At 43.9% G+C, this 24,900-nt stretch overlaps 1 protein-coding gene across 1 annotated transcript in view; it reads left to right on the plus strand.

Moving 5' to 3' along the window:
- LOC138545458 (cytochrome P450 2J2-like) overlaps positions 1 to 24,900 on the plus strand; it is a 794,499-nt gene that overhangs the window by 742,373 nt on the left and 27,226 nt on the right. Inside the window, exon 8 of the mRNA XM_069642070.1 lies at positions 8,301 to 8,439. Within this exon, the coding sequence (XP_069498171.1) occupies positions 8,301 to 8,439 (139 nt within the window). The remainder of the gene's footprint in view (positions 1 to 8,300; positions 8,440 to 24,900) is intronic.

A 24,900-nucleotide genomic window follows, 5' to 3' on the forward strand; every position in this document is an offset into this window, starting at 1 on the left:
CCGGTACCCAATTGATCACTCTCAAAATTTAGTTGTGCGTGAATTCCTTATCCAAGTGCTCCTGCTGTTCTGGTGACATCCAATACAGTTCTAACACTTGCCTTATACTATCCTCAGAGTGTGTCCATTTGGATGCATATAGGGCACTGTAGTACTTCCGGAATGCGGTCGGATAGACGTACTCCCCCCAGGCATTCTGCACATGATCAACCTGTGCCGGTCTCCGCATTGCCACCAAGAGCCACGCCAATTGTGCCTCCGTCTTCTGGCCCTCTCCATACTGTCACACCAGAGCGGCTTGATGTAGGTAATGAACCTCCCACAACACATTCAAGGTCCTTTCTAATATCTGCCAACAATGACACCTCCCCCTTCCTGGTATAAGCATTCTAAATCTTCCAGTTAGTTTTCGTTGGCTTCCAGGTCGGCCCTAATCAATTGTTAGAATCCCTGCCTCTTTCCCCGAAACACAATCCCTGAACGTAGCACTTGAACACTTCCCACAGGACCCTGGGGGATTCTACTGTGCCTTTGTTGGTGGCGAAAAAGGCCAACATGTCAGTGCGCATCCCATTGTGGAAGACCGCATCTCTGAGTGCTTCACACTTAAAATGCCAGTTCTCCCCTTTCTCAATCACCCACGGAATGAGGCATTCCAGCTTCCCCGAGGAATAGTCTGACTGTCCTCGGTAGGATTTCACAAAGCCCCAGATGCATCCCCACCCACCTGAACACTAATATGAAATCTATCTCTTGAAGCCGAGTGGTGCACCTAAGAATAAAAATGTATACTCTCTCAATGTGGCGAGCTACGCCTGCCATAAATCCATCAAGTCATATAGTTTGCAAATTTCCAGAACCTTTCGGCTGCCAGTGTACCCCACTGGTGGACCGGTCATGTGCCTCATTCAATACAGTGTTCAAATCCTCCTCTACCTGGTGAAAATCGGGAAATCTGCATTCTGGGATATATGGGATGCCACCCAATCAAAAAATTGCGGTTCGTCAGTGTTCGGAGCATACGTGTCGAGGAGCGAAACCTTCAGCCCTTCAATTTATCCCGTGGGCAATAAGGCACTGCATTCCTGGTCCTTGGGCATCTCTAGCAGACGACATCTAGGGAAACTATGAACCAGGATAGCCACCCCTCTTGCATATGAAGAGTCTGAGTAGTACCTATGGCACCACTGCGTCGTCCACCTGCTCTCCCCCTGGCCCACTAAATGAGTCTCTTGAAGGAATGCCACCTTTATGCCATGCCCTCTCATATATTAAGAAGAGCCTTCCTAACCTAGTCTGGGTGGTTGTCCCCCCATTTATTCCAGGTGGGCATCTTAAAGCTCTTTACCCTGTTCGCCCCAATACTACCCGTAGCCATTCAACTTGCTGAAACCCTAGTTTCCTGCTTCAGCAGAGCTACTGACCCTGCATAGTCCAACCGAGCATCCACCACAAGTCTGCACTGGTGGCCATACACAAAAGGACACTCTGAAAAACATGAACTTTCCCCCATCCCCTCTCCCCGCACCCGCTGCCAAACAACCTTCAACTTGTTCGGGACACCCATTTCCTCCCCTTGTCCCCCTCCCCAAACCAACATTTGTGAAGCGCTCACAGAGCCCTTGTGCCTCCGCCCAGCCTCGATCCACCACAAGCCACATTCACTCCCACCTCTATGTCGCTTCCCCCAAGCAGGCCCCAAAGCAGTGCTCCTTGTCCAGCCAGTGCCGTCCTGCAAGGTGCCCAGCAAGATTGCCCGTTGATCCGGATTATGGCTGCTAAACTGGGTTGTTGCTGATGCATAGTGTCCCAAACATCAGCTACCCAAGAGGGATAGACCCCAGCACCCATAAGAACATATATAGTGGGCCCCATCCAATAGGGCAACAACAGAACTCTCTTCCAACTTTGTTGTTTGAAGGCCCTCAAACATGGCCAGCAGCCAACTCACTCCTCACTAATCTGTGTCAGGTCTGGTTTTGGGAAGATCCTGCAGCTTCATGATCAGGATTGCAGGGCGACCAACACCCTCTCAGCCCCCTCTTAGGGAGGCCATCCAGGAACCTCCTAACAAAAAGTGTGCCTTACCAGCATACTGGATCCTGAGCTTGGCTGGGAACATCATGGCGAGAGGCTGTCCTTTCCGAAGAGTGTCGCACACAGCTTTTCCACAAAGTCCTTCATGCAGCCCATTCACTGCTGTGCACGGATCCCCACCAGGTGAATGCTTTTACGCGTTGCTCGGCCCCCTAGATCTTCATTTTTCACTGTAATGATTTTGACCGCTGTCTCCTGGGCTGACAACCTGGTTGGCACCGTTGCAGCTGCATCTTCCAGGCCGGAAATCCTATTCTCTGCCTCATCAAGTCGGGCACCGTGTTTGTCTAGCCGTAGTTTTATCAGGTCCACCTTATTTATTTATTTAATTATTACATCTATAGCAGCACACAAAACCCTCACGCATCTAGGCACTAGTTACAGTAAGTGCTAGGGCACAGTCCACAAAGTGCAAAACCATGCATAGGATTTACAACATCGGTGTGTTCGTATACTCCAATAAAGCCACACCTCATAGTATGGGGGAGGTTACTTCCAGAGTGCACATGAGCAAAAAAGACAAAATAAGAGTGTGCGCGCAATCTGGCAAAGCCTCGCCTCATGGTACGTGGAGCTACTTCAGGCTTGCACCTAAGCATAGAAGACAAAGTAAGTGTGCATGCACAACCTGCAAAGCATCGCCTCATGGTGTGGGGGGCTTCTTCAGGCATGCACATAAGCATAGAAGACAAAATAAGTGTGTGTGCAAAAATCTGGCAAAGCCTTGCCTCAGGAGTATTGGGGCTACCTTGAACATGAAAAGCAACATCTGTTTGGGTGCACAGTAGTTACAAGTAGTTACAAAGCAGTTATAGGTTGACAGGTAACATTTTACTGAGACACTAGCAAAGTTAGGTGATTGAAGTATTATAGAGAACAAATCGCTTGGATAGTGTCTACAGGTAACAAGATGGAGACGTATACATCTTGTGGGGACCATAATAGTCCAGCCGGGGGGGAACAGTACAGAGAAGTGAATCTGGAGCACGAGGACCTTAGGTAGAGGCCACATAACAAGGTCTTTATAAATGCCCAGTAGGCCTGTAAGAATGCACCAAGCAGCTACACAGTGAGCAAAGACAGAAAGGAGTTACAAGCTGGCAGAGATTCACCTATAGGAGCTGGGAGATACCTCAGCTTTGCGAGGAGGTATGAAGTCATGATAACGTTTAGTTACAGGACTGGCATGTAGATGGTATCATAAAGAACAGGTAAGCCTGTGCCAGGAGTGATTGGGGGCACATTGTATCCTCACTTCCTTCTCCCCAAAACTCATCTGCTCGGGTGGCCAGGGAAAGGTCATCGCTTTTGGATCCCGACCCTGGGGGTGGATATGCGAGGGAGGATCATCTGGGTGGATGAAACTTGGGGAATGGAGGGAGGGTGTCTTTCGGTGAGACGCGGTAGCCACCGTTTCCGTTCCACAATGAGCCTTCCATCCAGGAAGCCATGATAGAGAATTGTCAAACTCCCCCACATGGACCCCCCAATAAATCATTCCTATTTAGGGGCCCCAGATAAATCATTCCTATAAAGGGACAAGGAGATAAACAAGAAGGAGAACACCTCCTTATGTGGACAAACTAGACCCACATTTACCTTCTCTGACAAAATCTAGAAACTGGCAAAACACATCCTTCCCTTCCCCAAACTTCATAGACAATTACCTTTCTTCTCCACTGTCACATACTCCAACTGTATCCCATTCAGGTCCCTTTAAGACTGGGACGAGGAAGAGGTGACTAAGAGCAATGCACACTTCTACCTGTGAACACCACTTTGGTACTGGGACGAGGAAGATGACTGTAGAACACCATTCTAAAGGTCAGGCATGTCCCAATGTTAGGTCATTGTAGTCAGGCAAAGGACTTTCACCTGCAGCCCCTTGTGAGGCTACAGGTGCATATGAAAAGGAGTGACCCACATGCAGGAGGGGAACTGCCTGGGAATCCAGGGCACCGTGAAGCAGGCTGGAGAAGAGGAGCCAGTGAAAAGGATGCCGGTGGCTGCAGGAGAGCGGGAAGGACACTGAGGATGGAGAGAGAAGCAAGAGAGTCAAGAGCTCTGAGCCGTGATGCGAGAGAATGGATCGAGCGAAAGCAAAAGGATTGTGCAAGCACCCTAATGAGCTGCCACATACCAGTGGAGAGAGAGCACTCAGACTGAGGCAATCCAGTGGCTTAATAAGGTCCATGGAATTTTCTGATCAACATAATGCATATAGTGAATGGGTCTGGAGACCAGACGGACATTATTGATTACTAAGTTGCCAAGTACTTAACAAGCATTGAATACCAAACTAAAGAAAAGCTATGCACAATATATGAAAATACTGCACGAGTGGAGAGAAAGTGATGTGTAGTTACGAACGGAATGAAAATAAGCAAAAAGCATTTTTGAACAATGTGAAAGCACAAAAATTCAAAACCAGTAATGAGAGCTGGTGAAGCATGTGAAAGGCAAATGAGAAGCACTATTGGTTACTGTGCAAGTATATGTTGACAAGGAATAAACACCACGAAAGGAACTGTATGAAAGGCACGTGGTGGCAGAATCAAGAGACTGCCAAGAAGAAACAGGAGTACAGATGGACTAATGTGCAGAAAGGAAACATATGGTGGCAAAGTAGTCCAATGAGAATCGATTAGCATTATAAAGTGCCCATGGGGAATCCTGCACCGCCTTCTATCTGCTGAGCCGCTCGCAGTACCACGATACAGCGAGCGCACTCCCTGCAGGGGCCAGCTGCACCCTGCCTGCTGGTTCCTCTGCTTGATTCTGGCCGGCTGACTGCTCGGTGGGCCCCCCACAGGCACCCAAGCAAGGCTGCCGTGCTCTGGTCCTCGCTTCCCTCTGCGTCATCGGCCGCCCCCCACAACTTCCACCTCTGCCGCCTACGGAGCTAGTTTAGGTCAGGTCTCCAGTCCTGCGCACCTAACAGCTGCCACAACTGCTGTTGCCCAGGATCCTCCAATTAATTTGGGCCGAGAGTCGCACCAGCTACTCCATGCCCGTTACGGACTGGGTGCCACCAATTTGTGGGGTTCAACTCAGCCGGGAGCTTCAGGATATTTGCCAGGAAGTTGGATCGAGCGAGGAGCTCACAGAGGAGCCACCATGCTGCCTGCGCTCTCGAGCACCCCCCGAAATGGTCTAAATTGTAATACTAATGTACGTTTTCTATTGAACACTGTTATGAATATATACATTGAAAAAAGAACCGCGATTCTCCTTCTACTACTATTCCGGACTCAACATCAACCTCAGTCCCATTTCAGGTAATTCTGTTTACACTATTCATTCAGTTGCGACTACACAATGCATTTATATGGTCAAGTTGAACCTCTGGCCCTGGGAGCAATAGTACAGCCAGCCTAGTGGGCAATCGCCCATTTCCCCCCTTCGCAGTCCGCCCATGCCGTCTCTATGTATTAACCCACTGCTTTTCATCCATCAATATCCATGCATCTGTATTTCACGCTGTAACCATCTCTCTATGTCTGAGATGATTTGTAAAAGGAGCTTGAGGTTTCTTGATCCACACTGAAGGTGGGTAGCAAATAGCTAGTTACCTAACAGCAATACATACTAATCAGGTGTTGGGAAGTAGATTCATTGATGTTTGTTGCAGTAGGTGGCTGAGTCCCAAGCCCACTGCTGCAGGAGGGCCTTCCTTCTGGGCACCTACAACAAACAATACGTACATGCCCAGAGCACATGACTGGTTGTAGCCATACGTACACAGCAATGTGTGGTGTCTGTGTGCTGCACCTCTACTAGCTGCATGTGTTGAAGAAGGCAAAAGCAGCGTGGGACAGGGCACTTTAAGAACATCAAAAAACGTCAAAACGTCAGAATAGTTGAAGTATTTCATTATTTTCACTCCACAGCTTACAATTAAAAGTAGAAAATAGTAATGTTCATTTTTGTGGCATTTGTTCCTGAAAGCAAAACCTTCCTTTCACAGGCCGAGAACACAAAATAAATGATATCTTTGCTATTTGTCCTTGAATCCACTGTGCTAACAATTTGAAGGACACAATGGCCCTCATTACAACTCAGGCGTTAAGGGTTAACGCCACCGTTAACCCTTAACGCCTGATTCCCACCGTAAACGCCTGCTTTTTGCAGGCGTTAAGTTCCATGGTGCTAAGGCACCTTGGTGCTAATTACGGCACCGTAATTTACGGTGCCGTAATTAGCGCCTTCCCCACTCCCATTATGCCCTATGGGGCAGAAATGGGAATGGGGAAGGGAAAATGGGAAATGGGGATTTACCGCCCCACTCACCTTGTAATGGGGCGGTAAATCCGCCATCCACCATGGTGTAAACGTAGTTTACACCATGGTGGTAAAGTTGGTGCACTTAGCACCTCAGTTGTAATGAGGGCCAATGTGTCGAATATCTACAAAGAATTGATAAGATTCACTATAAAGAAACTGAACATAAGAAGGTTAAGTCTCTATTACTGAGATCTGACATTCGAGACGGTTGCTCATCTTTACATCGAGATAATGGAAAATCAGCAAATAATGTAAGCATAGGTTTACATAATATTTATGCTTCTAAAGTTGGCATGCTTGATGATTCACAATGTGCCCAATTAATGTTAAAATTGACATAAAGACTAGACATTGTACGTGTACATTTTACTGTAAAATGTTAATTAACATATTTATGTACAGTGTATATTATTTTCTAAAGAGGGTACTGAATATATTTTTGCATTCCCAAATTTACCTAGTTATGTTCTGGGCTTGTGCGTTTGTCATGGATACAGTCTTAATGTGGATGGGTTTTTCAACCAGAAATGGACAATAACCATCAACAATGCATCTGTAATATCAATATTCTGGGACGATCGTCGAGCATCAGTATGTCCATATGCTGTGGCAATAATACAGAGCAACATGCCTGCGTTTATGGTCTGAATATGTGCAGATGGAAAAGTGTTGCATTTCAAAGCGAAATGACTCCTTTCTTCTCACTAACTGAACACCATGTATGTCGGTGATGGAATAAAAGCGCATTAGATTTAACCACACAGAATTTAGACTAAAGAATGCAGGGATTGATCGATCTATCAACGCAATCAGCAATATTTGATGGAAGTTGACAGTTCTAGAAAAAATGTTAAGCATGCAATGTTTTCTAGCTATCACTTCTACTGGTTATCAATGTTTTTCATGGATGTAATCATTGATTTTGAGCATCATGTTAAAAATATAACTACTCGTTACATTCCTGAATATTGATATTTTCTTCCAAATATATGTTATTTTCTCCTTTTTTGTGAAAAGAAAAAGAACTTTCATGCTGTGCATGGATGTGTGTGTTGATCTTTCTGGTTTTGCGTTAGGTGACGTTATGACATAGGTGGTGACAGGGTATGTTTGGCTACGCTGTGCACAAACATCATGAGAATAGGTGGAGCATATCGTTTTGACAAGTGATGTCAACTTGAGGCACGGGTGATCTGAATTAATGCTGCAAGGGCACTTGAACTTAGGGTGATGGATCAACGGCTATATTTAGCACAAGATTGCAGTACCCGACCCATCATTTTCGCATGTGTACATGTGCGAAAAACAAAGATAAGATGCATTGGAATTTATTTCACGATCGATCGATGTATACTCGAAAATACATTTCCAATCTTTTGGGCCAATACAATTTCGGAGCAAAGCATGTTCTGCTAGAACTGGTGGGTGGAAAATAGTAAGGGACCCAGTGTATCGCTCATGTCCCCTTTTCTTTTTCTCTTCTCGGACGTCCATCGCCATTTACCACAACTCCCCATTCCCACCATTTTCCCTGTTACAATATACAGAAAGATAGATGAAATTATGTTTATAAATGTAGGTGCATTTATTTCGAATAGCTAAATAGCCTATATGTCAATTACAGTGAAATTGACATGTTGGTACAATGTGACCCTTAAGCTTTCAAGCCTCATTCAGATCTGCAGAGCTCAACCAGATAACCATCACATCCCTTCATCACTAAAGCTCCAGCTAAACAAATCAACTATGTTTTCCGGCGTTACTATAATAACTGGTTTGTCCTTTCTACTCTTATGAAGTTTACCTGTTGAGGAGAGCCTACCCATTTTCCCCATACTGACGGCCCTTAACTAAACGTTTTTTTGTTACAGATGATGAGCAATTCATGGAAGATGTTGATTACTTTTCTCTGTTTTTAGGGAACAACAGTTAGTGCAAATTTTACATCGGTGCTATTTGACGAGAAGGAATGGAAAACCCCACACACATTTAATCCAGAACACTTCCTGGAAAATGGTGAATTTAAGAATCATGAAGCTTTCCTGCCTTTTTCAATTGGTAAGTTTACAATCATCTGTGCAATGAACAGTAGAATATTAAAATATTACACGACTATACAGTCACTGTGAAGTAGGTTACACAAACATCCTCACATTAAGTGATGCGGAAAATGACATTGATCGTAGAGAAATAGTGGGCACAACCTAGCTGCCTGTGTTTAACGTTTGGTGCCAATATCAGTGGATTGCCTAGACATAAATTGGGCAATGAGCAGAAAGTCTGGGTCGCCAGTGATATAATCATTCCCCAAAATCGCTGTTCACAGAAACAGAGACACAAACATAATACAGGAATATAATAATAGTGGCACATAATGTTGTTCTACGACACATAGGAGGTCATTGCGACCTTGGAGGTAGCCATGCTGCTATTTGCGGCATGGCTACCCCCATTACGGGTACCGGGTCTGGGTTCCTGGAATGGGGAAATACCGGGCCATTCCGACCTTGGAGGGCCCGGTAGTTCTCCATTCCAGGAACCCATCCCCATTCGAGCCCCCATCGGGCTCAATGGGAATGTGGAGCATGCTAACAAGGGCTGTTGTTAGCATGCTGGACCGCTCGCGGGACCCCTGGTAAAACCGCAAGCAGAATGCATAATGAGGCGGTAGGGGGTTAACAGGGCCGGCAGCTCTACCGGCCCCGTTAACACACTACCGCCAAGGTCATAATGACCACCATAGTCTCATTCTACATTCTGTTTAAAAAAAAATATCATGGCCAAGTGGTGGTGGGGCAGGACTACGGGAGAATGATAGAGGTTCAGGGGGTACCCCCTGAAAGGGAGTGTAGACCAACCACATGCTTTCCTTACTGTGAGTGTATGTGTTCCATTCTGTTTCTTCTGGCATGAAATCAATACACAATGTTAAAGAATGAGATCACAGTTGAAAGCGTGATACTGCACACTTTATTTCTCTGGCCTCAAACTCTGCATTTCATGTTAGCTAACCACGTCCTAGCTTTGGAAATTTGGCTGTAAAGCAGCAGGCATCTGTGATCATAAATATCTCTATGTAAAGCAGAGTTGCCTCCGGTTGAAGTGGCGCAAATCTTATCTCGCTTCTGTAGGTAGTTAGACATTTCCACACTGTTTTCAGCTACACTGCTTGGTTAGTCACTGTATGACATTTCGTTGTTCTTTTCACTTAAGGGCTTAAAAAGATAACCAATATTTGATTTCCCCATCTCCAGCACATCGATGATTTCCGAAGATGTTTTTGGAGCAACATTTTTAAATATGACATTATTTTTATCAGCACACAATATTTAAGCACTCTTTATTTTTTCAATGCAATTTCTACAACACAATATTTTAAAAACAATAATGTCACATACAACTGAAAATCTGCTTGTGTGTTTCCCTGCTCCAGGGAGGAAAACTGCTGCGTCTCTGCACGCATTTATATTTTGATGCAGATACAGCGGATTGAATCCCCGTTAATTCCACCTAAAATCATAGGTTTTTATTATATTATAGTGGCTGGTATTATCACTTTTTGTGGTTGGAATGGAACAGGTACAAGAACCCAGGTCTGCCCAGATTCCCATGCCTTATTTGACCAGAAAACATTCAATGCCCCACAGAGTGCCACAGACGTGGATGTGGGGATTAACACCCCATTTAAAGTGAACCTTTAAGAGCTCACGTCAAAGTTCCCACAATCGAGTGCCTAATCTGTGGTGCTCCATTTCTCGCCAAACTGTAGAGGAGGGTTGGAGTAAGGTATTAATTAAGGTGGGGGCTAAAAGGAGTGGCTGAGCCCCCACCCCCGCATTAATGTGGGGCGACAAAACCAAAAAGAAACGATGGAATGAAATTCGTTGTAATGGGATGTGAAGAAATCACTTAGATCCCTCCAGGAGAGGCAAGTAATTTAGTTTATGTAATGTTAGGGAGGACTCGAGACGTAATGGTGGGAAGTGGGGGTTATTTATTAATATTCATATAGTTATGGCAGAGCACTTCTCTTTAGGAGTGTCTTTTTAAGATTGTTGTAGTAATTTGTAAAATAAAATATTCAATTCCAAGTAATAAGTCGAGTAGGACTGCATGTTTTCGAAAATGATGCAGAATGGGATTGAACATTACTGACTGATGTCAAATTAACTTGCTTCATTAAAGCCAACCAACCACAGAAATTGTTAGTGTATTTATGTGGGAATGTACCCATCATTTCTTCCCAGCACCATTTGTGGCCTCACACATTACACCACAGATGGCATCAACATCATCAACAGACAGTGCTTGGATGTGTGTAACATTCGGACCAGCCAATTTAGCCTGCAGCCTTTGTGTGTAATATAAGAAATGTACAACATTTTTTTCTAGGGATGGACAAGGCGGAAACCCCTCAGCCGAATCATGGTTCGATTCATTATAATAATGGTTTGAATCAGTCAGACCTCTGAAAAGCTTGTTAAGCAGGGGATTCGAAGGTAGCCTATAAATAACCGATGCATCCTGTTTTTGGTTCAATCGATTTGAAACATTGAAATCTATTGGTGAACAGTAAATTTGAATCGATTTAGAAATGGGATATCAGAATAAAAATCACAAAATACAAACAAAATAAAATTTAAATTAAATAAAAACAAAAAAACGTGACCGAGGTTTAGCCGGGTGGAGTCCACTTGTACCCAATTCAAGCTGCTTAATTTGAAGTGAATGTCTTTAGAATTATTTTGATTGTCTGCTTCAAATAGTTTCATTTATTCAAACGAATTCGAACTGCAATCCTTTATATACGTTTGAAACAGACTGAGGCTAGTTTGCCCATCCATTGTTTTCTCAGCCTTCGCCATTATGTGTTATTTTATTGATGACCTGATTTGTGATGCCAGTGACGTTATGTAACCATAGCGTTTTTTCAAATTAACATGCTTTCTTAATATACAGTGGTCCTTCTGATTGGTAGGGAATTTGAAAATCTCTCCAAATGATTAGTTGAAAACATATTCACATTGTATTTATGTACAAGGACAAACCATAACTAAACAACTTCAAGAAAAATAGACTGAGGTCTTCCTCTCAGAACCAAGTGAGGTCTTCAATCTCAGTACCTGTACCAAGTGTGTACCACTCAGATAAAACCATAGATGGCTGTATCCTTCACCTTTGGGTGGACATAGTTTAGTTCAAACAGAGCATGGCCTGCAGCTCTGGATGGTTTGTGCTACTCAGCTAAACTAAATCTGCTGACTGTGTTTAGGACATTTGCAAGCTATCAATTATGTAGGACCTGCAGCCTTACACTTTGTGTAGCATCCCTCTGGTTTAGACTTTGATACACAAACATGTGCCACAGTCTTTGGATTTGATTCAGGTTCAACTAATTTCATATGTGTGGTAAACACAGCTCAAAGCTCATGCCCCATGTGTGTAAGACTAAACTAACACTAAACACCAGCTGAGCCTTTGGATCTGGACCTTGTTTGGTGCATCCCCATTGATGCACACAGTGCACTGCCTTCACACGGTGTACAACTCAGATCACTACAACATGGCCTGCAGTCTTTTGTTAAAGAGTCAATTTCTTTGGCTAATCTCCTGTTGCCAGCCTTTCCGGAGAGGGAACCCACAATGTGCAAAAGACAAACACAAATAACGACTAGCCAAGAGTGTGTTGTTTTAATCACCCATCTTACAGGCTGACAAAAGAATATCTCAGCTTTTCTCACATTTCAGACAACACTTACAGTGTGACAAAAAGTATGCAATAATGTTATGCTAATATCAACCTTTTATTTTGATAGGCCAATTTACGTAAAGGCCAAATACATCGCTTGGCTTCCATTGGACATAAAAACTTCCTGAAACACAGGATCAGTTTCTGTCACAATTATCTAATTTATGCTAATCATCATGAGTAGGTGTTTTCCATATTTCACTAAACCACGAGATATATTTCACAACCTTAAAACTGGAAAAAGCAGGTTTTGGAAATGACGCACGTTTCCAGACATCTAGCACATTCTGTCCAAAGTCATCCTGCCTTGCTTATCTGCTTCAGCTCACTGCTAAATTTTATTTATAAAAAACCTTTGAACATCACTGTTACAAACTATATTCCTACCATTTAAACTGCTGAATCACTACATTGCATCTTCTGCCCAATGCACTCCCTTTTTGCACACACTATATTTTCTGTTTGCTCAACACTTCTAAATCATCATGGGGCTTTGAGGTCTACAGCCATTTTTAATACAATGGCTGTCCTTTGCTGACCTATATTCTATATCAGATATCTATATACTGTGTTAATTACGTTGCGCGCACTGTAAGCATGTCTTTATGTTTTGTTTGTCCTAAATAAAAGTGTGCACCTATTTTCTAATGTACCTGCCCATAATAAGGGCAGCCTGGCTGCCTCAATGAACATTGATTCTGACTTTTACAAAGTTGGACAGGAGGGTGGAACACATGCCCTTGAATGACATTTTCACCTGTCTATTGCCAGAGAGGGGGAGGATCTATTCTTCTACACTTTGGAGGTGAACCTTGTTTCATTCGAGTGGCATGGTATACGCAATGCACTACTCACATACACTAGAAATAGCCAGGAGCCTTAGGCCGATGGCCATGTTTTGAGCATATATGAGGTAAAACTTCAGCCAATCCGTAGCCTTCTGTTGCAGACCATTATTTTTGGTCTGCACCTGTAGCTGTGTTTTGTGTATCACTACGACTCTGGCACTGTGTCTAACTCTTCTATGTCTCTTGATATTCTTCAACCTTACAAATCACCACTAACTGTGATTGGCTAAACCAGACACAATTATTTTTTTATGACTTAACTTCATTAGCATTTTGTCATGAAAAAACATTGAACACATAATAACTATACCTAGCAATCACCACCACCCACTCCATCCTTGCACCCCCTTATTTAAATCGACATCCCAAATATCAATTGGATACATGTACTCCAACATTATACAGATCAATAACACAGCCCTGGGTGTATTTCCATCTAATATCGGAAAGTCTTGAGCCATTTCCCCAAAATGTATTGAATTTTGGATTAAACTCTACAAAATCCTTAAATCCTATGGTACTCCATTTCCTCGCCCTAAGTATCCATTCAGAGTATTTCGGAAAAAGACCTATGCTTCCTTCTGGCACACTATGCTCATTTAGGTCTGGAACTTGCACTGGCTCTGCTTCCATCCACCTACCTCTCCCCACCTATAAACCAAGCAGAAGATCAAGGCTGGGAATAAGCCCCACCACCACCCAGGCTAGGAGTACTCAAGGTTTTTGCATGATGGAAACCAAAACAAAATTGAGCCCCAAACGAGGCAAAGTTCCTGCATTGTGCACATTTATCTTCCCAGAAAGCTTATTTGGTGTATCCGTTTGATGGAGATGTGCTATCGTACATGGAGACTGTGATAGGAAAAAGGGATCGTTTTGGAGAAATAACCCTCATATATCTTTCTGCCTGCTTAAGAATATTACGTTGCGAAACTTGAAGACTAGAGGATTGACTTGCTTACTGAAGGGCCATTAGCTAAGCGTCATACATGCTAGTAATGTTTTTTGGTGGAGACAATCTTGGTAAACTGCACACTGTTTGGGTAGGCTTGTAGAGTGTATTGCAAAAAATAGCATCTTCCTTTGAAACCAAACCTTCAAGTCAAGCAATGTGGAAAAGGTGTGGAGGAGAATCTTTTCCAACAGGGAAAGTAGCTTCCTAACTAAGGACTTTGCACTTGGGCAGGATTAAAAGGTCATAGACTTTAAGCCTTGCCCATCCCTAGAGAAGCACTTTCAATGCCATGCCAGTGCAATACGAATAAGGGACACTATGATAGTGGAAGACTGGTTGAACATTGGGAAAGGGGGCATTGGTTTGCATAGAGCAGTTGCATAGGAAAGCATCCTTAAGAAAGCATTGGCCCTTCTCCAACCAGACAGTATACAGAGGGAAGTCTGAGGTCCCTGGTGAAAACAATAGTTTGGTGTAGCACTTCCAAAGTTTTGAAAAAACCTGGTTCGGTCCCCATTCATGTGGAGCATACAGACCTCCACTAAATATTTGCATGTCAACATTTGTTTCTGCTTGTAAAAGTGGGGAAGGTTGTTACTCCCACCAAAGCTCCACAGCCAACAAGTGGTGATGGTGGTGGGCTGGGGACCGGATTTCTGATTCCTTACTTATCTGGATCAATATTGATGTTGTTGAATCACATTTGGACCACATTCCATTGGAGGAGAGGGATACAGGATTTGTAGTCTGGATAGCTGCTTTCGGCTCATGTCTTCACTGGATCAGAATCTATATACTCAAAGATATTCAATAGTATATGGCCGAGTGGTGGGATGATGGACACATGGGAAAGTTGGTTCTGGCAGAGATACCATGGAAGGAGTTTGTGTTCTGAGACTTCCAGGACATGGCCAACATCTACTGTGGATCTGATGCCTGATGTCACGGCTAAGAGTTGTATCTGCACTTCATACCCCGCCTGGCTCTGCAATCTGCACTGTTTGAGGATACTTGAATACCATCTTGCAAGAAGGGAAATATATGCCCACTAGCTGGCGTACCCAGCATTGCCCATGTCCTGATCAAGTGGTGTCTCATGTGCCCTAGAGTATGTTGCTCTTGTTCTTTTGTCTGCAAGTCTTAATTCGGTTTGCTCTAGTGTCTCATGTGCCCTGGAGGATGTTGCTCTTGTCCACATGTCAGCTAGTCTTGCTTCAGTTTGCTCTGGCAACTCATTTGCCCTGGACAAAGTTGCTCTTGTCCTCTGGTCGGCAAGACGTGCTGCTGTTTGTTGTGTTTCAGAAGCTCTTGATATTGATTTTCGCTTTGCATCAGTTGTAGGTTTTCATGATGTTCGTTTTTTGTACGGCATGTTTCACTCACTAAATGGCTTCAGCACATTTGAGAAAATGTCCAAGAAAGATTGATTGATTGTGCTCTCTTGTCGTGAATGAATTTAAGTAATCTGAAACCTTGCTATTTCCCATATTTGGAGTGGCGTGATAAAAATAAATTCAAAAAATCTTTTTTTTATTCTGTTTAAAAATGTTTTAATAAACAGTTCCGAACCGTATACAGTAGTGATGCATTTTAAAGGAATAACCAACATATTGAACATTTTGCTTCAGACACTTTTTCAAATTGTTCATCCTTCTAGTACCTATTGTAGTGAATCGGAGTGAGCATCAGTAAATGAGGGTGTCTACAGAGTAAATCTTTTGCATCCAAACATAGACTACAATCTTTCCCCAGACAAATGAGGAATCCGTGCACAATCTGGTAGCAGTGGGTTCAACGGTGTGGAATTGGATAGCCGGACAAACATACACACACATACAAAAAATTGTTAGCATATATTTTTTTTTATTATTTAAAGTGGTTCATGTTGTTTAGACATATTGACAACCTTTAACCACCCTGGTCTGAGATATAAAAAAAATAAAAAAAATAAAAACATCTAGCATCATGTACATGAAACATTACAGAGTTTAAGAAGAGAGTAGCTGGCAGGATCTTCAATTACTCTTCCAGCTTTTTTTTTATCACCATTAGAAATTTGACCAGAGCCAAGGTTTTTGAAGTCTTTTCGCCTGAAAGCAGAGTTTTTCACCAGTCCTCTCCAGTTCTCTGGCCGTATTTAATTATCACTTCCCACAATGACCTTCTTCTTTGCTGTTCCAAGGCTTGACAGTCCATCACCAGATGTTTTATGGAGTCTTCGGCGTTGCACAAAATGTAGATCAATGTATTACCATCTGATTTTCCCCAATTCCTTGTCTCCTTGGTTTGAAATAAATTCAGACGAAAGCGAAAAAAAATTATCCATGAAGAACCAATTTGGGAAAACTTGCAGGTACCTTGGTAAGGTGTTTAATTTGCGGCTTTCCTCCAGTGGTTTCCGATACATTCTGTATTTCTGTCTTACATCTTGTATTTGAATACAATCCTGGTTAAACTGTTTCTTCTTAGTTTTATCTGGGTTATTGATGAGGGATTGGGGCGATTCCTCCATACAGGCTAACAGTATTTGGCATTTTCCCTCCCATTTTATCAAAGCTAGATCTTAATGGTCGATTAGGGCTTTTTTCAAGCATGAGAACTCTCCTCTCACCTCCTCTTGAATGCATTTTCTGTAAAAGGCCAATACTTTCCATTCAGCGATTGCCCTTAGGGGGGTAAGGCCTTGTTCCATCCTCACTGCTTGTATTGGGTTGCTTCTCGGAAGGTTCAGTGCCCTTTTCCAAAATGCTCCTTCTATTTTTGTCCAATTCCCAGGATTGAATTGAAGGGAGCCTTCTGCTCCATAAGTTAGAATTGCTGACACTTTTAACTGGTAGAATCTGATCAATGGGATCATTGAATAGTCACCATATTTTTTAAGTAACACCTTACCTTGTCCTGCTAGATTCTGTGCTTTCCTTATAAGAGACTCGTATCTCGGTGCTTCGATGGAGCTAGTGTTTAAACATACTCCCAAATAGGTAAGGGAGGCAACCACCAGTATCTTTGTTCCTTTAAGGTTCCATGCGTAGTGTTTTTCCTCAAGCTTTCCTTGTCGACATCCTCAAGGAAGAATAAATGATTTCTTCGGGTTGATGATCAGCCCATTTATTTTATATAGGTCTGTAAAGCAGCCAATTGTCTCTGCAACCCAACCAGGGTTTGGTCCATAAGAACCACGTCGTCAGCGTAAACAAGTCTCCCTACTTCCATGTTGGCTATTTTTGGAGGAAAGCAGATAGTGTCTTTAAATGCAGAGTCAATGTCGGATATGAAGTTTGAAGAGCTCTGGGGCCAAAGGGCACCCCTGTTTCAAGCCCTTATTTGAGGCTATTGCTTTTGTTAGCAGCACCGCTCCTTTCAATCTTACTTTTATCGATGTCTCACTGTTCAGATCTTTAATTGGGGCCAACAAGGAGTAAGGACATCTCCACTGATGTAATTTTGACCATAGTAACGGGCAACTAACTAGATCAAACGCTTGCGTTAGGTCTATAAAAGCAATATAGATTTTCTTGTTTTTGTTGTTTTCAATGCAGGCTTTAGCAAGTTTATTATAAAGATGTTAATACTTGTGCCCATACCTCTTTCGAATCCAGACTGCCAAATATCCTTGTGGCCTGAAGCAGTCGCCCAACTTCTTAAGGGCTTCAGTATTAGAGAAGCAAAAATGTTTCCAGTTATATCTAACCGGGCTATCGGGCGATAATTCACAGGATCTGTCCTCACCCCCTTCTTGTGGATAGGTATAATAATTGACTCCTTCATGATATCGGCATCTTCCGGGATTGGATTATATATCTAAATAAGATAGACAGAAATGTCATCCATTGGTCTATGTCTTGTTTTAGAAGTACATTGGTTAGACCATCAGGCCCCGGAGCTCTTGAATTTGAAGATTTAAAAATGATTTCTGCAAAAGCACCAGGATCATTTTCAATCATATCCCACTTCGGGCTTGATGGAGAATTCGCCTGGACCTTCTCCGAATCGACCTCACAGAATGAGCCAAAATAATGTATCCAAGTTGCTGCTGGAATTGGGTTTAAAATTACTGATTCCTGTGGTTTATCCTGCTGATTTATTATTCTCCACATCTCCGCCGTGTTTTTGTTGCTGAGCAAAGTTAGTATTTTCTCTGCATCATTCCTCAGCAGTGATTTTTTTATAGCGACGTAGCCAGTTGTGGTAGTGTTGTCGAATCTTTTTCTGAAGAGTATCTGCAACCAAGGAGCTATCATTTCTGAGCAAAGCAATCTTTTTTCTCATGTTTTTCTTCTCTTTTACAATAGTTCATCATAAGCATGCCAATGTGGAAGCAGGTTTTTAATACAACGGCCCTTTTTAACCTCGAACTGATTAAGTAGGCCCAAATAGTTTATGGGTCTCAATTGTCCATCACTTAGGCATATTCAATGGCCGTTCTCAGGCAATACTCATATTAAAATATGTTGTGGTCTTTAATTTTGGCACCCCCTTTGGTCGGCAGATGTTTTATACCCCTTGTGTTCCAACTTGCCACTGTAAGGGGTTTCAGGTCACTAAGTTGTTGATTCCATGGCTTATTGATTTTATCTGCGACCATGTTCATCAGCCATTTCCAATTTTCTTCAGATCCATGTACACTCCCTCTCTCTACTCCCTCTCCTTCTTTTCGTGAAGTTGTTCTCTCGATCATTTCTCCTGGTTTAAGGGCTCTGTCTGTGGTTAGTCCTGTTGTCCCTATTAGTCTCTCTCCTCGGGGATCTTGATTTTTTTTGGCCCTCCATCTACTCAACAATCTTAGGGTACAAAGCCTTTCTTGCGACCGCCCTCGGTTGTCCCCTCCTCTTGCCAATCTCTGGGGTCTTCAATCATCTTTTTTTTGCAGGGGGGATATCTTCGCTGATCTTAATATGATTTTTTGTTCTGTCAAATCAAACCCCAGCGGTCTCAATAGAAGCGCTTCACGTCTTAAGAGTTGTGTTATAAGGGGTGTAGTGGGATAGATGATCACTCTATCTGTTCGCTTATCGTCCACAAAATCCACTATAGCCAGATCATCGGATGACAGCGGTCATAGTGACGGGACATGATGTAATAATCTTAAAACGTTCGCCCTGTTTAGGATTAGCCCATCTGATTCCAGGGTCATCCTTTCTAAAAGGAGTACATCTTGGTAGCCCCAAGTTCTGTTTGCCTCGGATCCTCCTCGATTTTTCCTTAGCTCGCAGTCCTGTGAATTCAATCTCTCCTCTCTTCTTACCAAGGGGCGCGGTAGTTTTAAAGGCGATTCTATTGGTCTGCTTCAATCAAGTTATTGGCACTACTATCTTTGGCAGGAATGGGCTCACACATCTTGGCCGAAGCCGGGCTTAGAATTCCTAGAGGATCCTTTTCCTTCAGTAGAGCTTCATGAAAGGGGCCATGATGGCTGTCAGTGTCCTTATTGTTGAAAGATCTTTGTCTGTTTCTGTTTTTTCCTGATTTTCATTCACCTTGTACTCGTCGTTCGCCTCTTGAGTTGTTTGAATTGCTACCTCAATCCCCACTTTGTCAGGCGATGTGGATTTATCTAACACCACTTTGTTGGTGGGTTTGAGCCCTCCTGATCTCCCCTTGCTCAGAGGCAGCCTTGATACGTCTTGAATACACTGGTTGATTTCTTGAAAAGGGGGGATTATTCAAATCCAAAGTGTCTATATCCCCTACTTCAGAGCTTTGAAACTGTTGGGTGTTTGAGGTGATTGAGGCAGTCATAAAGTAGGGCGTGGTTGATTCTCTTTCCAACGTTGATGCAGATTCCAACAAAAGCTGATCTGGAATCTCTGCTCCCAAATTACCTCTAAATCGTACCGCGCCCTGCCTGGGAGGCGCCGAGTTTGGGTAGCTAAAATCGTTCCTGGTTGTTAGGTCAAACTTGGCCAAGCATCTTGGTTTCCAGATGTTTCTATCAGGATGTTGATACAGGACAGCTGTGTGTTTTCTAAGAGGCATTGATCGTATTTTGGTCTTTCCAGTGTCCATGTGTTCAAGAGGAGAGGAATTCACTGACGGGTCCATAGGTCAGCGCTCATCCTCTAGAACTTGTAAGACAAGATAGCTGCACCATGTGAGGACAGGGGGTGCAGCATTAATTTACTCCAACACGACTCAATAATGAGGACTCAGTAAGTTGGCAAAGGGAAGTCCGTTTAATGACAAGTACATCAAACAGAGAAACAAATGGAAATAAGCAGCATTGCGATCACCTGTCTCGCTCCGACTTCCTCGAACTTCAGTCAAACAGTCATTGTTATAGGCAAAACTCGTCATCAGTGACGTCTAATTCTATAAAAAATCATTATGCAATATAATTGTTTAGGAAAGGTAACTTAAGTATAGGTGTTATATCTGTATATGGTAACAGAGCATGTGTATTGGTTAACTCTTATCGGGTGGGCGTCTACGCCCATCCCTCTACATCACGCGTGATGGACGTCACGACAACTACGATGTCATATTGGTTACAGTATCTATAGGACCCTAGATTACATGGTCCATTGTGATTGGGCAAGTTACACCCTAAGCATAAATCTCCACTTTAATTAGCAGCATGCAGAATGGACACCCAGGTGCCTGGTGCCCCAGGATTCACCCTGCCTCTTTTCCATCAATCAGTGTTTTAGGGCGATGTGTCAATTAGTTGGCTAAGGATGGCCTCGAAACTGTAGTCTCTTATCGGGAAAAGTTATTGCATCCCCGGGTTCTGGATGACATCAGGCGGTGGTACATCTTTGTGCCTGGCTGATCACGTGTTACTTCACCATGTATCTGCTTCATTTTCCAGATTTTCGTGTATTTAATTCTCCTTGTAGTCCCGCCACCTGCCCGGGCCTCCTTATCTTGACCTTCACATGGCAGGCTGCTATGCTCTGAAGTTTCGATTCTCCTCAGCTGAAGCTCACCTCCCTTTCTTGGGTTGACCTCAATTTCCCAGGCCTGAGCCGTCCTTTGTTGAGTTTCGATTCCGCTCTGTCCCCTGGCTTGGGCTTGGATATGAAACCCGAACAGTTAGGCCTTGGCCGCCTGGGCGTTCTTCTGCTTTTACAAAATGGAGTTGCACGTGTACATTGTGCTTTATTGAGGTAGATATTGTTACGCTCACCTGGCTCCCACAGGGGCGTCGGTCGGATCCGGGCGGCTGCGGTCTCCACCAACGTGATGCGTAGTGCAGAGATGACTGACTGGACTGGCCCTCCTAATCTTGTCTGCGTGACCCGTAGAAGTATTCTCCTGCAAGTGGAGAGATAGATTTAGCCGTCCGTGAATTCAAGTGATGGCACCCCCCACAGTCCTCCCAGCTAATCACCTCCGAGGTGCCCTCTCAGCAATCTCACCTTATATTCTTGAAAGATGAGCTCTCCATCCTGCATGGATTGCAGGGGCGCGTTGATGCCAGTTACTTCACTGGTTTAAAGGCGTGGGAGAGTTCCAGAGAGTATTGACTCTGAGGTTCCTGGCAAGGTCCAGTAAGTATCAAGTTCATAGAGTTCAATATGTCCGATGTTTCACTCTTGTCCCCCCTTCCTTCCTTGTCTTGCAGCTGAGATCGTGAGAAGATGCCCTTGTGGCAGCTGGTGGCGCTCAGGTAAGAGTCTGTATTACCTGATGCTGTCCGGTAAATGTTGCACGTGTTTAACGTGTTGTTTTCTCTCTCTTTGCAGGTGCGGCACATGAAGATGTGGAGAGTTATAGGATAATGCCTCTGGTGGTAAATCAGGTAAGTCTATGGTGATAAGAGTTATATTTGTTGGTTTTCTCGGCTCACCTTGTTGTTTTCTTTTGTCCCTCAGGTGCCGGAGTTCGGCGAAGAAATGAGGGAGGCAGCGCCAAATCGAAAGATGCTGCGAGGACTGGTGAGTATGGTGCGGCGCTGCAGCTGGAGATGCGACGCATACAGAAATGATGTTCTTTCCAGGTCCGGAGGCGAGATGGATCCGGAATCAGGTGAGGAATTCAAATATAGTTTGTATTCTAACCTGGACTGGATGCAGACTGCAGGCACGGTGAGCGTTACGCTTCTGGATGCAGAATAACGCAAAGCGTGTGCTGTTGTTCGGGCGTGGTTTAAATAGCCTCCAAAGTAGTTCAAGGTAAGATGTTCCCTAGAACCACGCCTGAGTAAAAAATAGTCCCTGTAATAAAATAGTCCCATCCAGGCCTCATGTTGGCTTGGACTCACTAGCAGCATGGTCTGCATCAGGGAAGTAAAGTCTATGAGCCTGGCCCCAGTCGGGGCTGTTGGGGTTTTAATAAGTATCTGGAAGCCTGCTCCCGGAGCTGATGGGCTTGGTCCTGATGCCCGGGGGTAGGCATCATGACAGATATATAGTTGGCGCTTGCCGCTCTACTCTTCTACTAAGCATTGCAAGCAGTATCGATTTCTTAGCATCTTGCGTTTCTAGCCTATTTACACACATTAGCTGGTTTGATTCTTCCATCTGGGTTCATGGCTATATTAATGGCTGCTTGCACTGGCGTGTTACCCTTTTCCATGTGCGAGTCTATCTGGGCCCTCGTCTCATTACCATTGGCCTTCCATCGGGGTTCATTGTGTCTCTTCATGTACAGCCTGTAAATACCCATTTTTTCGTATCTGGTATGGTTGTCTGATGGGGTACCTTGCTTCCCAGGGCTGTCTGGTTATGGGCGCTTCAACAGGTACAGTTCTTCTAATGTACACTGGGCACAGTCCCAGCGCAGCTCTTTGTTGGTTCATCTGCTCCTCATACATCACATGCCTTGGCGAGTACTTTACTGGTGCTTCGAAATGAGGGGCAGGGGTGCAGGCCATGTCTGGGACCTCCTCTACACTCCCCCCTCTGGTCGGTTCATCGACCACTTCTGCAACCTCTTTTGCATTTATTTCTTTTGATTCTTCTGTGTCATGTTCATCGTCTTCAGGGTTTGTACATGATGGTGTGAATGTGTGAGCCTTTGGAGTCCATATTTTTATCACTCCTTTCAAACTCCCTGCTGTTTTCACGTATTTGTCTTTGTTCAATGTCATTAGCTGGCATTGTCCATTTGGGCTGCAGTAGATCCATTTTCCTTCAAACCTTCTTTGTTTCTTAGGGTATGTGAACCTTGTTCCTTCTGGCGCAAATTTGCTGGCCTTCACAAAGTCTCTTATTTCTTCATCAGTCAGGCCCCTGGGCTTCCACCCTGGCTCGACATCAACCATTATTTTCATCCCTATGGCTTTCTTCGCAGTTTTCTGGCACTGTGTAATGATTATCTTGATAACACAGAATCCTAGCAATACCATTGCTAGTAGAGCTCCCAGAAACCTGAATATATCTGCCATCCATTGTGGGACCCACGAGAATAGGTCTCCAAACCAGCTGTCATCATCCACTTCGTCACTTTCATCGATCATCTGGTTTTTCAGGTTTGTCAACATGCTTATGGCCTCTGTTAGGGTTCCGTTTTCTTCATCGTGTGATGGTACAAATGTGCAACATGATTCTCCGATTTGTGCACAAGCACCTCCATCCATTGCAGTGATCATGTCAAGCACATATCTGATTTGGAGGGTCATCAGTCTGATTGCTCTCAGCTCTTCTTTGATCGCGTTGAATCCTTTTATAGTGGTATTGATGGTCTGCAATAACTCCCATCTGGTTATCTGCAAACATTTAGCATTCACTCCAACTTGGATGTGGGGCAGGAGTAGTGTTGGGAATACTGTTGAGGTGAGGCTGAACAGCCTGTGTTCGTGTGGGATTGCATGGAATGCCTCTTCTGGTTTGGGAGAAAAGTCATTTTCCCTCTTCATCCTGGATACCAGTTCCACAGATATCCTTCTTCTTAGATGAACATCTGCTTTCAGGAAACTGTCCAACTTCAGGTCATTTTTAGGGATCACTAGCGTGGGAACGTGGACGTTCACTAGTGTGTATATGCTTCCCCAGTTTTTCGGCAGCCTTATGTATGCCTTGGATCCACATGCCCAGTAATGGTCCATAATAACTGCGGCTCCTTGTGTCATTCCTGGAGCTTCAAAGATTCGTCTACAGTTTTGATTCTCTCCCATCTTCCTTGTGCCATTGTTTCTGAAGCATAGTTTTGGGCTCTCCAGTGACACTATCTGCAGGGGTCCCCCTCTATCTTCGACCCATGTTAGTAACTTTACTAGCTTTGGCCATAGGGGTTTGCACAGTTTTTTTTAGAGTTTTTTATTGCTTCTTTGCAGGCTCCAAGGACCATCCAAGCTCGGCAGATCACTACTCCTTCTTCCCATCCATTTGGGGAAACCACTGTTCCCCAGATCTGCATTTGGCCTCTGTTCTTCCAGATTTGTGCCTCTTTTGCAGTGTTTCCGTGAATGATCAGTCTCGGGTTTGTCACCCATCGTGTCCCTGATCCTTTGATGTCAGGATTCTCGTATAGGTTCACGTGATTCCTGGTGTGCGCCCTGTTTCTTGTTCTAATGTCTTGGACGTAGCCATCTTCGTCTGTGTAGTCCTTTTCGGTGGCCCATATCAGTGAAGCGTCTCTTCCCATAAATTGTCCTCTGGTGTTGCACATTACTACATGTGACATACAGTGTGCTGTAGGGACATCAATTTATACAGCCACAAAGATCTTGGATTTTCCCATGCTGTATGGTAGGAGAGCATAGACAAAGCATTCTCCTTCCGACTGCCTTCGTCCTACTTCCTTCATGTATTGGTACCATATGTTGTTTCCGAGATGGGCTGTGCTGTCAAGGTAATTATTAAGTTCACTGTTATCTTCGTGCGGGCTTCTCTTGATTCCCAGTGTTCTTCTGTAGTTTGCTATGACTATGTCTCCTAATGCGTCTGTGCTGCTTTTCCTCTCTGTGCGTCTTGGTGGAGCAGGGTCCTTTTGCTGCATTGCTTTGGTAGGAAAAGGTTTTTCGTTTCTCTTCCTCTCCTCTTGTAGTTTTTCATTGTGGTTCTCTGGCCGCCATTGGCTCACCA

This window comes from Ambystoma mexicanum, chromosome 1q, assembly GCF_040938575.1.
Source record: "Ambystoma mexicanum isolate Mex_15411 chromosome 1q, UKY_AmexF1_1, whole genome shotgun sequence".
Taxonomy (NCBI): Eukaryota; Metazoa; Chordata; class Amphibia; order Caudata; family Ambystomatidae; genus Ambystoma; species Ambystoma mexicanum.